General features: G+C 43.9%; 1 protein-coding gene across 1 annotated transcript in view; it reads left to right on the top strand.

Moving 5' to 3' along the window:
- ENPP1 (ectonucleotide pyrophosphatase/phosphodiesterase 1) overlaps window positions 1-14,407 on the top strand; it is a 519,644-nt gene that overhangs the window by 393,315 nt on the left and 111,922 nt on the right. Inside the window, exons 18-19 of the mRNA XM_085611568.1 lie at window positions 12,787-12,959; window positions 13,051-13,102. Of these exons, the coding sequence (XP_085467694.1) occupies window positions 12,787-12,959; window positions 13,051-13,102 (225 nt within the window). The remainder of the gene's footprint in view (window positions 1-12,786; window positions 12,960-13,050; window positions 13,103-14,407) is intronic.

Here is a 14,407-nt window from a genome sequence, read left to right as displayed (position 1 = left end):
CGGGCGTGTTTACAATAAGAATTTATTGTACCGTTGTTCTTCTCATGTAAAATAAATGCGCTGCTACAACTATTACCCAGTAGCAGAGATATAAGATCAGCAGTACAGTGAATGAAAAGGAATAGTACAGTTCTACCATTTGGCAATAGTCATGAACATATACATAAGTATAAAATGCATTCATAAAATATAGTGCGTACCCCTACGATGTCTGTCTAGATGTACCTAAGTGTACCTACCATTTGAGTAGGTGAGAAAGAGCCTAAGCCTAAGAGCCAAGAATCCTGCTAGGATTTAGTCGAGCCCCATTACCTGAATAGTGAGAGTGTGGGACTTCGTCCTGGACTCGAGTTGGACACCCTGCAAGGGATAGTCAGACAACTGTCAGCTGGAGCGATTGTAAGTCAGAGCCGCAGCGTCTCTGGTCAGTGTGTCAGCCTTGAAGTTTTGGTTCCCTCCTGCCTACTGATAGCAAGAGGTACTGTATTTATATAGTCCAGGTGCGTGTGTTAGCCATTCATGATGACGGATGACGTTGGGGATTAAACCTTGTGTGTAGATAGGAGAGGTAAAGTATACCCCATGCAGATTGTTCCAATAAATTATTCCTATGTGCTAAGGATGACGTCTTAGCAATATCGATTGGGAAAAACCAACCCTCCGCATGGAACTAGGTGAAAGGTTTAGTCCTTAAAAGGCGTCAGGCTCTATGTCCCTATAAGGCATTCTGTCCTTATTTGGAGTTATGTCCTTATAAGGCTCGTTCATATGAAATGAAGAGGAGATGATGTAGGGAAAGTGTACGATGTTCCCTAGACCTATATTAGGGTACCGATATGAAATGTAACAGTATATGGTACCCAGGGCATGTAAGTTGAATGTTTGTGTGTGTTGCCTGCATGGGGACATGCAAGGTGTATTTGAGTGAACCATAGTAATGGAGGCCTGTGTGATTCATTTAAGCTACCACTGGTCTGGCCCAGATGGAAGTGAGGTCAGAATCACACACACATACGGACACTCGAAGTGTATCGCTAACAATCCCGAAGCCAGAGAGAGGAGTTATAGACACTGAACCGAGGGAAGAGGAGACACAGCTTCCTAAAGTTCAGTAAGTCTTTTGCCGAATAACTGCCATTGGGTAGGTGGTGGGGATGAAGGGTGAAGCTGCAGACTCTGTTGTGTAAGGTGAAGGGGACACTTTAGTTAAGCCCAGCCTTTCCCTGATTGCGCTTTTTGGCTGATGACACCAAGTTGCAGAAAGCTCACACCTCTTTGCGTTTCTGTTGTGGGTGCTCTAGGCTGTAGTCAACCCTACTATGAGACTCATCTTTCTACACATAGGCTGTGTTTGCAGAGCAGTCTGAAAAGTATGCTGGAAATGAGAACCACCCCAAACTTGTACTGAAAGTGCAAACAGTGGATACACATCTCCTGTCTGCTGTTGCTGTATAAAAGTGGGCCACACCGGTTGTTCTAGTTCCAATTTCTCAAAGACCAAGGATGTTGAGTGTCTGTAGAGTACTCAGAGGACTGATGTGCAACAAGAGAGCTGGTATGTGCCAAACAGCCAGTTTTCCAGAGATGAAGACACATCGCTGGTAGAAAAGTTTACCTGACTTGAAGTGCCAAGAAACCAGTGTGCGTTCAGAGAGATGGAAGGAACCTGCCAACTCTGCAGGAGGAGTGACTGTCCAGGAGAAGTGAGGTGCAGAATGACCCTTGAACTGGTGGGTGGCTTTCAGAAGAGTAGAGTATGGAGAGTGAGCAGTGTACTCCAGTGTCAACATGTTACAATCTGTGGTTCCTTATGGGAGCCTGACAACTGGACCCGGAATTGGCCAATGTCCAGACGGGGCTGTGATCCAAGTCCAGCATGGCCTGTGCTAAGCTGTCTTGCCCAGAAGATGTGTCACCTGAACTAAGCCTTGAAGAGATTGGCCAGTGCATGGCTGCTCCGCCAATTGAAGATCACTCTGTGGATTCACAAACAGCCAGCTAGTGATCAGCCTGTACTTGGCGCCACTCTTAAGTGATCAGCCTGTACTTGGCGCCACTCTTAAGTGATCAGCCTGTGTGGGGCTGCACTGATATCAGAGCACCTGCCCACCTGTTTTGTGTGTTATTCAGGCTTCAGTGGGGAGAGCCATCCAGAGTGCGAGACAGCCACTTACAGCTTTTGGAGATGTGCAGCATCAGAATTTCAGGGGGCCCTTCTACCAGGCAGGCGCAAGGAGTCAATGAGAAAATCCCTATGGAGCTACTAGTTTCCATGCTCTCCCTCCCAGAAATGGGAAGGAGCAGGTGTGCGGAGACAAAACTGGGTCGCTGTCTGAATAGACTGATCCACCATGAGTGGTAAGAACTGAGCAACTGAAGTAAGTAAGACTTGAGCACATGAGAGCGGGTGTAATTTACAATACAACTGGTGATCTGCATCTGAGCCATAATCGTACTATTGCCTTAATCCCTAGGGAGTACAGATCAGAAAATGGGGAGGGTGGGAGCTTGGGACAGGTAGCAGAGGCACAGCCTGAGGTCATGACACTAAATTGTACGTTACGTATATCCTGTGTGTAATATTCTATTTGATTGCACATTAAAGTACTTTATTTCTCAAATGTAAAGCAGTTGGTTGGACACTCATTTATTGCACTGCTATGTGATTGTTGAGTCCTGAGCACAAGCAAGCCCACACTACCTCCCTGAGCGGTCTGTGACTGCTTGCCATCGCTACCACTGAGCAGACAGGTGCTAAAGGGTTTGTACTTGGCCCATTTTGCAGAGCCTCAGCAGTAGGGACCCCCGGAATTCAGAAGCAAATGATGTCAACCTCCACAGTTGAAGTCCAGTAATCCCGGTTTGAACCCCATCACCCCTGAAGGAAGTCTGACATTAGCCTTCTACAGCTGTAGTGTGTTGAGGCTGTTTGGAGACATCTTCCCAATGAAGTGTGGACTATCAGGAACTGGCCACAAGCCAGCAGTTGTGGATTGGTTCACGAGCAATCTGATTTGCAGGTGGGAAACAGTCGCTCCAAAGCATGCTTTAATTTGAAATTGATAATTAAGAACATGTTAGGAACATCATTCAGAAAAGTTGAAAGATGTGAGAGATTGGGTTTCTACACTTCCTCACTTTTTATCTCTAAAATTACCTGCAGGTCAGTCACCATTTATAACTAAAATACTCATCATTGTATATTCCTCCTCTCCATGCTGTTACAGCTTATAATTGTGACTAGTGTCTTAAATCTACATTTTAGAAAATTCTATCCCGGATGATGTTCATAAATTCTTACTGAATTCAAAACTCCAATATACTAGCTTGGCAGCAATATAAATAGATGGTGTAAGGAAATACCACTTTTTACATGGTCAACCCGAAGTTTGTGGGACTGATGCTGCTGGTTTTTCGACTCAGAGTGCACTAAGACCTGCTAACCAGATCTCTGTGCCTGTGCTCTTACTCGTAAACTGGTATTTTAAGTTGGCTCCTACCGAATTGGCTAAGCTAACTTACTTGTAAGTCCCTAGTAAATGGTACCCAGGGCATTTAAAGTAGAGGGTCCCTCCAAAGAATGAGCACTAGATGTGCCACCCTAGATGTGACATGAGCAAAACGAGACTCCCAGCAGCCATTTGCTGGTTGGAAGAGCAGTTTTAACTGCTGGCCCGACTTTGCCATGTAAAGCAATGGCATAGCCAGACTTCCACCTGGTAATGTCGCAGCCTACCAGCCAGCACAGCTGTCTGGTTTGCTAAAGACATCTTGGGGACACTCAGAAAGTTAACCTAGGAGTGCATTCTGCCCGTTGCCTACCATTTACCTTTGTGGTTTGTTACTCATATTTTCTGACTCTCTCTTTGCTGGCTTTATTTGCTTAAGGCTGCCTAGCTTGAGTTTGTTCATCCCTCTTGTTGCCCAAACCTTGTTTATTGTATTCTTCCATGCTTTCTGTAAACTGGCCTTTAAATCTTATCTTGTCACATTTGCTGTGCATTCAAAGACAGAGGTCAAATGTCAGGCTGTGTCTTCCAGGGAGCTTGGTGTTTATTGTTCTCTCTTTGACTTCAAACTGAGAGGATGTATGTGACAATCATGCTGGCTACTGGGGGTTTGCTTGAAGAAGGCTGTAAGATGTTATTGTTTGTCTGTAAATTATCTGTGCTGATGATCAAATCAATACATTGGGTGTCTACACATCATTTGTGCCCTGTATACTTGTATCTGTAAAACTGTATGTGAGTGCAAATGTAATGGTTATTTCAATTGAATATAAGTTGTCTGTAATGGCAGTACTCTACCATACCATGCATTGTTCAAGTTACCTGACTCCACACTATCCTTCACTACTCACGTCACTGCACTCTACTCCACTCTACACCACTCCACTCTATGCCAATGCTCTCTACCCCACATTACTGTGCACAACTGCACTCTACACCACGCTGTGCCACTCAACTCTATGCCACTCTATTCTATGCCAACCTACTCTACAACACTGCACTCTTCCACTGCACATGATGCCAATGCAGACTACTCTGTACAACTCCACTGCACCCCAGTGCACTTGATGCCAATGCCCTCTTCGCTACTCTAAACTACTCTGTACCACTGCCCTATACACTGAAACAATCTACTCTGAGCCACTGCCCTCTACTCTAAACAAATCTACTCTGCGCCACTGCCCTCTACCTTGAAACAAATCTACTCTACGCCACTGCCCTCAACTCTAAAACAGTCTACTCAACTCCACTGCCCTCTACTCTGAAGCAATCTGTTCAACACTACTCTACCCAGCGTGCTCTACTCCATGCCTCTCTACTCCTCGCCACTGCACTCTACTCTGCACCACTTTATGCCACTCCACTGCACTCTACACCAATGCCCTCTATGCCACTCTACTGCACCCTACAGCAATGCCCTCTACCCCACTCTACTGCACTCTACACCAGTGCCCTCTATGCCACTCTAATCTACTGTGTACCACTGCACTCTTACACTGCAATCTACACCATTTTGCTCTGTCTCTCTCTACTCTACAGCACTCTACCCCTCTCTACTCTTCGCCATTGCACTCTACACCATTCCAGTCTGGGACTCTCCAGTCTAGGCCCCTCTAAGCCACTCCACTCTGCTACACTGAACTGAACACCAATGCACCCTATGACACTACTCTATACCACACCACTCTACCCTGCACCACTCCACTCCACTCCACTCCACTTCACTCTACTCTATGCCATTACACTCTGATACTGCACTTTACGCCACTCTACCCCACTGTGCACCACTACTCTCTATGGCACTTTAATCAATGCTACACCACTCTATGCCACTACTCCATGCCACTGCATTCTACCCTGCACCATTCCAGTCTATCCTGCATCACTCCATTCTACACCACTTCACTCTACTCTGATACAATTTACTCTGCGCCACTGCACTCTATGCCACTCTACTCCACTCTGTGCCACTCCACTCTACCCCACCACAATCAATGCTGTGCTACTCTATACCACTCTACTCTATGCCACTGTGCTCTACTCTACTATTTTAAGCCACTGCATTCTACTCTGCACCACTATACCTACCGTGCACCACCCTACTGTACCCTGAAACAATCTAAACTACGCCACTGCACTCTACGCCTCTGTATTCTATGATATGCCATTGCACTCTACGCCACTGCACTCTGTGCCTTTCAAGTCTGTGCTACTCCACTGTACTCTAAACCACTGCACTCTACGCTTATGCACTCTAACCAACTTTACTAAAAAAACAGTACACCCTATGCTTCTGCACCTATGCCAACTACTTTGCACCCTTCACTTTGCGCCACTATACTCTACAACATTCTACTCTGTCACTGCACCCTATGCCACTGCACACTGCATCACTCTACACCATTTCACTCTGCATCACTGCACTCTACGTCACTGCCCTCTCCACCATTCCCCTCTGCACCACTCTACACTCTACGACAGCACTCTACAACCCTGCACTCTGACACGCTACTCTGTATGACTGCAATCTTTGCCACTGAACTCTGTGCCACTCTACTTATTTATTTATTTAGTTGCAGAGTTTTATATAGCACAGACTAGACACGGAGATATCACAGCGCTTTACATGAGGATTAGCGAGTTACAAAATTACATCAGTTACAGGAGCGTAGTATAACATAGGAAAAAGACAGTGTTACACAGTAACATGAGTTAATAAAGCATAGCATAGTCTATACACTTGTCCTACGGGGTAAAGAAGGTAGAGGGGGAAAAGTAAAAAGGGGTTGTAGGGGACCAAAAGGGAGTCAACTAGGGGTAAAGGTCAGTCAGGCAACACAGGGCGCAGTCCAGCGGCATGAGAATCGGTCGAAGCCGCCAAGATGGAGGACCCGGGTCACGGGCACAGATGGCTTTATCACAAAATGGCGGGATACACAAACAAGTCCAATCCAAAAAATCACAAGAGAGCTGAACTCCACGGAACAGGGCTGGATGGGGGAGGCAGCCACCGGGGCAAGGATGGAGGAGGGCTGGAGGTCACCGATCACAATCGGGTCGTTAATATTCACACGCTCGGGGCTACAGGGGCAGCAGTGTCGTTGTACGGCATACTGCAATGACAGGGGAAGTCCGCTTCGGCGCCCACGCTGAAAGGCTCTGCCATCGGCAGATCCTCGGTGAGTCGTCGGAAGGCAGGGGAGGAAGGAGACACAGCGGAGAGACAAAGGAAAATGTGCCTAATGTCCAGCTGGGTAGATGACGGCCGAGGGGGAGATCCGCAGCCAATCTCCTCTATAGCTACATAGGTAGCTCCACCGGGCATCGGCCATGATTGCTAGATCTCCGCGGTCGATATAATAATTAGGAATCCTCAGAAGTTGCTGAGGCAAGACTCTAATTTTATTGCGGGAATTGTAGAATCGAAGGATCGCAGTCAATAGACGCCCAGGTATGTATAAAGGTCCAAGGAAGGGGTAGAATCCAGGGGATTAGAGCCAAGAAGGCAATCCCTAGCCTGGGAGCTCCCGGACAGAGCTCCTCACCTGTCGGCCATCTTGGAGCCAACTCTACTGAACTCTGTGCCACTGTACTGAACTCTAGGCCACAATTCTGCTCTCTACACCTCTGCACCACTCCACTCTCCCCTGCACCACTCCATTCTATTCCACTTCAATCTACGACACATCACTCTATGCCACTGCACTGTACGCCACTCCAATATACTCTGTAATCGCATTACTATGTGCTACTGCACTCTACGCTACTCTGTCATTGCACTCTACACCAATGCACTCTAAATCTCTTTACTCGAAATCAATGCACTCTGCACCACTACACTTTATGGCAATCTACTCTGCACCACTGTACCTTACCCCACTTCAGTTTAAGCCACTCTTCTCCATGCCACTCTGTACCACTTTACTAGAGTCCACTATGCAACACTCCACTCTACAATACTCCACTCTATGCTGTTCTACTCCATTCATATCTACTCTACTCTACAGCAATCTACTCCACTCTTTGCCATTATACAACACTACTCCACTCTACCCAACTCCTTCTATGCCACTATATGCCACTTTACTCCACTCTATTCTATGATACACTACTCCACTCTATGCCACTCTACTCCACAACACTCTACTCCACTCTACACAACACCCACTACACCACTCCACTCTGCTTAACACACCTCCACAACACTATGCCACTCCACTCTGCTACAACTCTACTCAACTCTGACACTGTACTGTACTACACTCAACTGTACGCCCTTCCACTTTATAACTCTAATATCTCCACGACACTATGCAACACTGTATGGTACTCCATGACACTCCACCCCACTCCTCTTCCCTCCCGCCACTCAACTCTACTGTATACCACTCCACGCCATTCTACACCACTCCATAACAATCCACTCTACTCCACTTTACGACACTCTACTCCATTCCACTCTCTTTTACCCCACTTACATTTAGCCATGCTGAACACCAGCCACTTTGGTGCACAACAGTGCTAAAACATATTGGCAATCCAGTTGCTCTTGCATAGGCTAGACCTATTGGCTTTGCCAATTCTTGCATATATGTAAGTCACCCCTGTGGCAGACTTATCAAGTCCTAAGGCAGGGTGCCAAATACCCCACAGGCAGAATATGTATTTTTACATGTTCTGATATTATAAACATGAACTGTTGTTTTTACAGTGGAAAAGCTTTATTACCCAATTGATGAGAATTAGACACAATTAGACGCTGACCCCTCAGCTGTGCTTACTCTGGAACGGTGCTACCAACGTGGGTCACACAAGGTATTAAACAACTCTTTGCTTTAAACCTGACTTGATTCTCAGATCGAAATTAATGTAACGATTTGCAGTGTGCAACTTTAGCAAAGTTGCCACTTTGTTGCCTTTAGTCCCCTCTGCCCATGCTGGTTGCACATTGGGTCCTGTTGTTGAGACAGCTTTCTGCCCTCCTGGGGAGACATGCTAACTACTCCCAGGAAAGGATACAATAGGGGCCTGCTCTGAAAGGAGGTGTCACTACCTTCCTGCAGGAAGCCACATGGGTGGTGGCCCAAAAAGCGATCTTCACAGGAGATGCCCTCTTTGAAGGGCATATAAGTAACACTGGGAGAGGGGCTGCTCCATTGTTCAGGCAGGCAGGGTGGCATTTGGGACAGGAGTGGGGAAACCAGTTGCCAAACTGGTTTCCAGGGTCGTGTACCCCTGTGGTAGCCACACCTCTAAGTTGGGCTGGGGAGCTCCACACGCCATGAGAGGGATCTTGCCGAATTGGAAGTGGGCAGAATGGTGCATCCTGGGATGCCCAGATGCCACACTTCGCAGGAAGTGGTCATGAAGTGGGAGGGAACCTGGGAGCCCATTGGCTACCAACCGCATCCTGCCCTGAGGGCATTTTCTGAGCATAAGTAGGGCACCCCATTTCACCCCGAACTCAGATTTTGACTGGACTTGATGAAGGACTGAGGATGGACTGCCCTGCTGCACCTTCGAACTGGCAAAGAGAGTCTGCACCGTCCGGAAATGCACCTGAGGCTATCAAAGGAGAGGGACTGTGTCCTGTTTCAGGAGAAATCGTCTCCAGAGCCCAGCCAAAGCCAAGAAACTCCACAGGTTTGAGGACTGGCCCCCTGTTCACAGCACAGGGGCACAACAGCAGAGAAACCTTCTGGGGCAAGTTGGCAGCCTAGAATATTTCAACCTGTCGCCAACCACAACTGTGCAGCACCAGGGACCAGGGCCCAATGATGCACAAAGTTGCACCTGCGTTCGCTGAACCCGGGAGTGTCATCATAGTGCACGTGGGGCTTCCAGAGGACAAGTTATTAACCCAGGCAGGATTGACCTGTGAGCGCAATACTGGGCAACCAGTAGTCTAGTGGTGATTGGATTTCTGCCAACACAAAGAGGGCTTTGAGTGACATCGACCCTGTGCCCAGGACTGCCTCACCCCATTAGTGGACAGGGAAGTAGTCGCAGCAAGACCCCCTTTGACTGCATCACATCCACAGCATCCTTTGAGCATCTTCAGCATCCTTCATCCCTTGCTCCATGACCACTTCCATAGGAAAGCCCTGCAAAAGATAAAAGTGCCTGTATAAGACTGAAGGCTGCTCCACATGCTAAGGTAATTGTTTCCGAGGACCTTGCTAGTCTCCCTAACTGGCTTCCCATGGAGTTGGTCACCTAAATTGACTCCAAGTGACTACATTACACCTAGCCTGATCTTTTTAGTGAAAAGGTTTCTGCCTACTGGAGTTGGTCACCTAAATTGACTCCAAGTGACCACATTATACCTGGCCCGATCTTTTTAGTGAAAAAGTTTCTAAGTGTCAAATTCTTGGAATTTGCCTGTGCTTGTGCACAGTTGAGTGAAAATACTTTGATTTGATGTATCTACATAAATTCTATATCTCCAGAACTCTCCAGTGGGCCTTTTTCATTGTGGGTCTAAAAATACAGTCTTACTTTTATAAATTTGTGCTGGATTTCTGGGTGCCTTGTCGATTTCTTTTTCAATAATTTTGGTAATGTTTAAATGCTTTACACTTGTTCCTCTGTGTAAGCCTTGCTTCTCCGATCCACAACTACCCAGGGTTGAGCTTAAGCTTTACAACCATAACATATGGGTCCCAAAGGGGTTGGTAAGTGTATTACACAATCAGGTCACACAACCACACCAAATAATACACCACATTTCCTCACAGACCATCACAAATATTTACAGTCGAATCTGACCCAAAATGTAAGCTCATTTACAGTGTGTAAAACCGATAAAATCCTTTTGTTCAACATGTGTTTGTGAGTGCTTCATCAGTCGTAGAACTTGTGCCCTATGATTTATCTCTGTGGGTGTTTAGCTATCAGTTGTGCAGCCACATTTTTGTAACTCACAGAATTTGTGCAGAGAATAATTATCCCAAGATTAATTTAACCCAGCCTCCATATGAGTTTCATTTTGTCACCTACTGCACTGAATTAACATAAAGGAAAAAAATACTTAATTTAGTAAATTAATTTATAATTGCGTACACTTACTTGGAGGCTCCCCTCCCCCTATTTCTCTTAAAGATTGGAGACTTAATGAAGGGACAAACTCTTAACACCTGGGGATTGCAAAAGGGTTAAGTAAAAGACTGAGGAGGGCTCTGCCAAATTTGGGAGAACTTTTTACTTCATTCATGGCCCACATGTTTGACATTTTTGAAGAGCACCACTTGAAAGCTGTCTGAAGTAGCACTGTGGTAGGTGATGATTGGAGCTCAAATGTGATCTAATTGCAATGCAAAAGACAGAATGCAGTTGGAGATGGCGGTAATATCTTATTTATTCATTGTACAAGATCATGTTGGTTACATTTCATTGTGCATTGAAAATGACCCGCACAACATAATCCAACCTTTATTAGCCTCGATAAAGAAAAATATATTTGAATGTCTACTCTAGCTCCCAGCCTAATGTAATTGGCAGCCTTAACGAGGAATTCACAAAGTTCTAGTCTCCAGAAAAAGATCAAGAAGTTGCGGATGAAATAAAACAAAATACCTTAAGAAAAGAATCGGCTCTAAGGCCTGCATGAAGAGCCTAGGGTGAGGGCATTGAAGATGCCTTACATACCATGCTGTGGGTGGTGATTGTTGAGGAGAATTCAAACATTGTGACATTGTACTAGGTATAAATAGTTGATCTTAAAAGGAAAAGGATGGATATCCTATCACAAATAATTCTGGCCCAATTTCACAACCACAACACTAAAGAGGTAGACATTAAGGTTGCCAGGGACTTGGCAAGGTCATTTTCAACAACCACTCGGATGCAATATTTCAAAATACTTCATCTTCAACCCTTCAAGGTTAGCAGCTTTCAGGCTCAGTGATTGAAATGTTGCAAATTGAAAGTTTAAAATACCTAACTATAGGAGATGAACAATAGCTTGTGTGCCTCTGCCATGTATACAAAACTCCTTACATGAGAAGAGGGAAATGTTTCTTTATCAGCATATATTAATTCAGTGTCTGCAAAAGCAATACAAAACCATGCTTGCTATAAGCAGATTGAATATTAATATATATGAAAATGTGGAAAGCTAAGTCTATTAGCCTTTGTGGTTTTCAATCTAGTTAATGATATCCCAGATCCTGTCTTAGCCCCCAAGAATCTAAAAAAAAAACACTTGTCACAGATTTAAAAAAATACTTTGTTAATATCATTGGGAAGCATAGATAAGGGAAAGTTACTATAGGTCACAGCATCGTTTTATAACATTGTAGCCAGCCCATCATGAAAAATTAAAATACAATACAATTCATCTGTTTAAGCAGATATATATTTTTTCTTGCCTCCAAATTTATAATCAGACATAGAATCATTACTTCTAATCATGCAAAGAAAAGCGTGCCAATATCAAAAGAAGAGCAGACAAAGGACACCCTTATCTGACACCATTTCCACAGTAGAAAAAAAAGAAGAAACCTTCCAATTCATTAAAATGGAAATGTAGGAATTATGATATAATAGAGAAATTAACTTAATAAACATTGAGGCAATACCGTGCCCTTTTTAAGGCTCCAAACGTATCAGCCCAGCCTACCCTATTAAAGCTTTTCAGGATCTAAAGCTACAGCTGCCATTGGTAATTTATAATGGAAGACTTATATAAAATATTGAATGTTCTGCAATTTACTTTAGTGAGTCTGTGCATAATACTACCTGGTTGTTATAAACTAACGTGTATTTAAAATTTTTTTTTTAAAAACAATTACTTTGTGTCAGTGTGAGCAGTTGAAGGATCAATAGCACTGCACTTCACTGCCAAAGGAAAAGAGTGGCCTCTTCTTTGGAAAACTGTCACTAATAGAACTAAAGTTGTATTTACTTCTGACAGCCATAAACATAAAACATTTGCAACAGGCTTCATAAAGGAGAAAATATCACATTTCTACAACCTCCATTGCAACCACACCTCAAACTTGTTTTGCGCGTAGTGCTTGGTTGTGGAGAAATTGGATCACTTCTTAGAAATCAGATTATCAGTTGACTTCATCTACTAATGTTTTCTTTCACGTCAGAAGAAAAATGCAAGGATTAGGCAGACATACCATGAAAGTTCAAGCGGAACTAAAGACAACTTTTTTTTAGCTTGCTGTCAATCAAATGTGCGATACAAATGCCGGTTGCACAATGTTCGTATATACGTCTGTCTTTTTTATGATTTGTCACTAACAGTTGCTTTTGATTCTGTTTTTAGATTTGTTAGAGGTGACACCAGCACCGAACAATGGAACTCATGGAAGTCTTAACCACCTCCTGAAAAATCCAGTTTTTCAACCTAACCATCCCAAAGAAATGTCCATGCCAACCATGTGTCCTTTTAGAACAGATGTTGGTTCAGGCAGCTTAGGCTGTTTGTGTCATTCCTCTGTGAGTTTGTTACTCAAATATCTGGTAAAAATTTGCATTGTTTTTTTTATATTATAATTTACTAAACATAAACATTGTTTCTTTACTCAAGGTCTTGTCACCCGAAGGTTTTCAGCAACACCTTAATTTAACCAGCATGCAAGGTAAGATCATTGTTTTCAGTTATTCTTAAAATGTATTTGTCGGCAGAAGAGTATGGTGGCAAATTGTTTCAAAGTCGTGAATGGGAGATGTATTCAAAATATTTCAAAGGTGCCTTTGACGTAATGTTATTCACAGACTGTGTTTTCAGACATTTCTGGGTCTGGTCTCCAATTTAAAACATCAGTGAACGATTTTAGTTGTCTTGCTTGGGGGCAACAATGAATGCGTAATGAAAATAATTGTGCATTTGCTGCTTATTTGCTGTGCTTAATTTGAGCCAGTGGTTTCCATTGCTCGGCACTGGCATTTAATTGTCAAAACCGGCACACATGACAGTATGCGCATGGTGGTGCTGTTTGTTTAATTTAAAAACAAGCAAAACAACAGCTATTTATTAATTCACTATACTTTAAAAAAATGAGTAATACCATTCTTCTAGCTCTGGGGACTTTAAATAGTCTGAATTGCCACTGTCAATTGTAACTGGCAGGGGCAATGGGTGGTGCAAGCTGCAAAGCAGCAGGGACCTCGTGACGAGGGCCCGAGCACTTATATTTTTTACAAATTAAGCACAGCTTATTTGCTACAAAAGCTAGCAAGAAAACTTTTCCCACGATTGTATATAACATTTGAGGAAAACCAAGCTTGTAAATTACCAATTTAATAATCCATTTCACCTAACCTGTTTCCACTAATGGCCAATGTCATTCACCAATGTACAGTGACTGTACCTCTCTCTTGTCTGTCCTCTGCCTCTTCGGCTTCACCACTAATTTGTCTGTCCTTTCTCTCTTACATCTCTTTCGCTCTCTAAAAACAAACAACAGGGGCTAGCTATATATACATCAATGTTAAACGACTATTATCCACTCTTGGCTACCCCTGTAACAATGGTTGTGATTGTATTCTTTATAAAAATTTAATAATAACAAATAAAAAAAATAAAAAGGACAAATTGAGTGAATACCCTTTGTGTCAGAATTTAATTCTGCAACTTTGTTTTCATCAGCATTACATAAATCTTTTTTCCCTTTTTATCTAATCTCTCTATCATCATCTGGACTAATGGTCCCCCATTTTGTTTCTTCTGTTCCTTAAGGGAGACCCTGAATCCTACTCCTTTTTCCCTTCTGCTTTTACTTGTCTTACTCTTTCTTCCCTCCTCTTCCCTTCTTCCTCTACTCTGATGTCTTCGTGTTTAGTCTGGCTTGTCAGTGCAGCTGTGTGCTGTCATATTGTTGCCAGTGTGTTTTACATACATAAAGAGTGGGCTTTGGCTCCACTCGGAGGAGTATTTCTTTCAT

Source organism: Triturus cristatus, chromosome 6 (genome assembly GCF_964204655.1).
Source record: "Triturus cristatus chromosome 6, aTriCri1.1, whole genome shotgun sequence".
NCBI lineage: Eukaryota > Metazoa > Chordata > Amphibia > Caudata > Salamandridae > Triturus > Triturus cristatus.
Note: the sequence above shows the minus strand (reverse complement) of the source record. Positions and strands in the feature narration are given on the sequence as shown.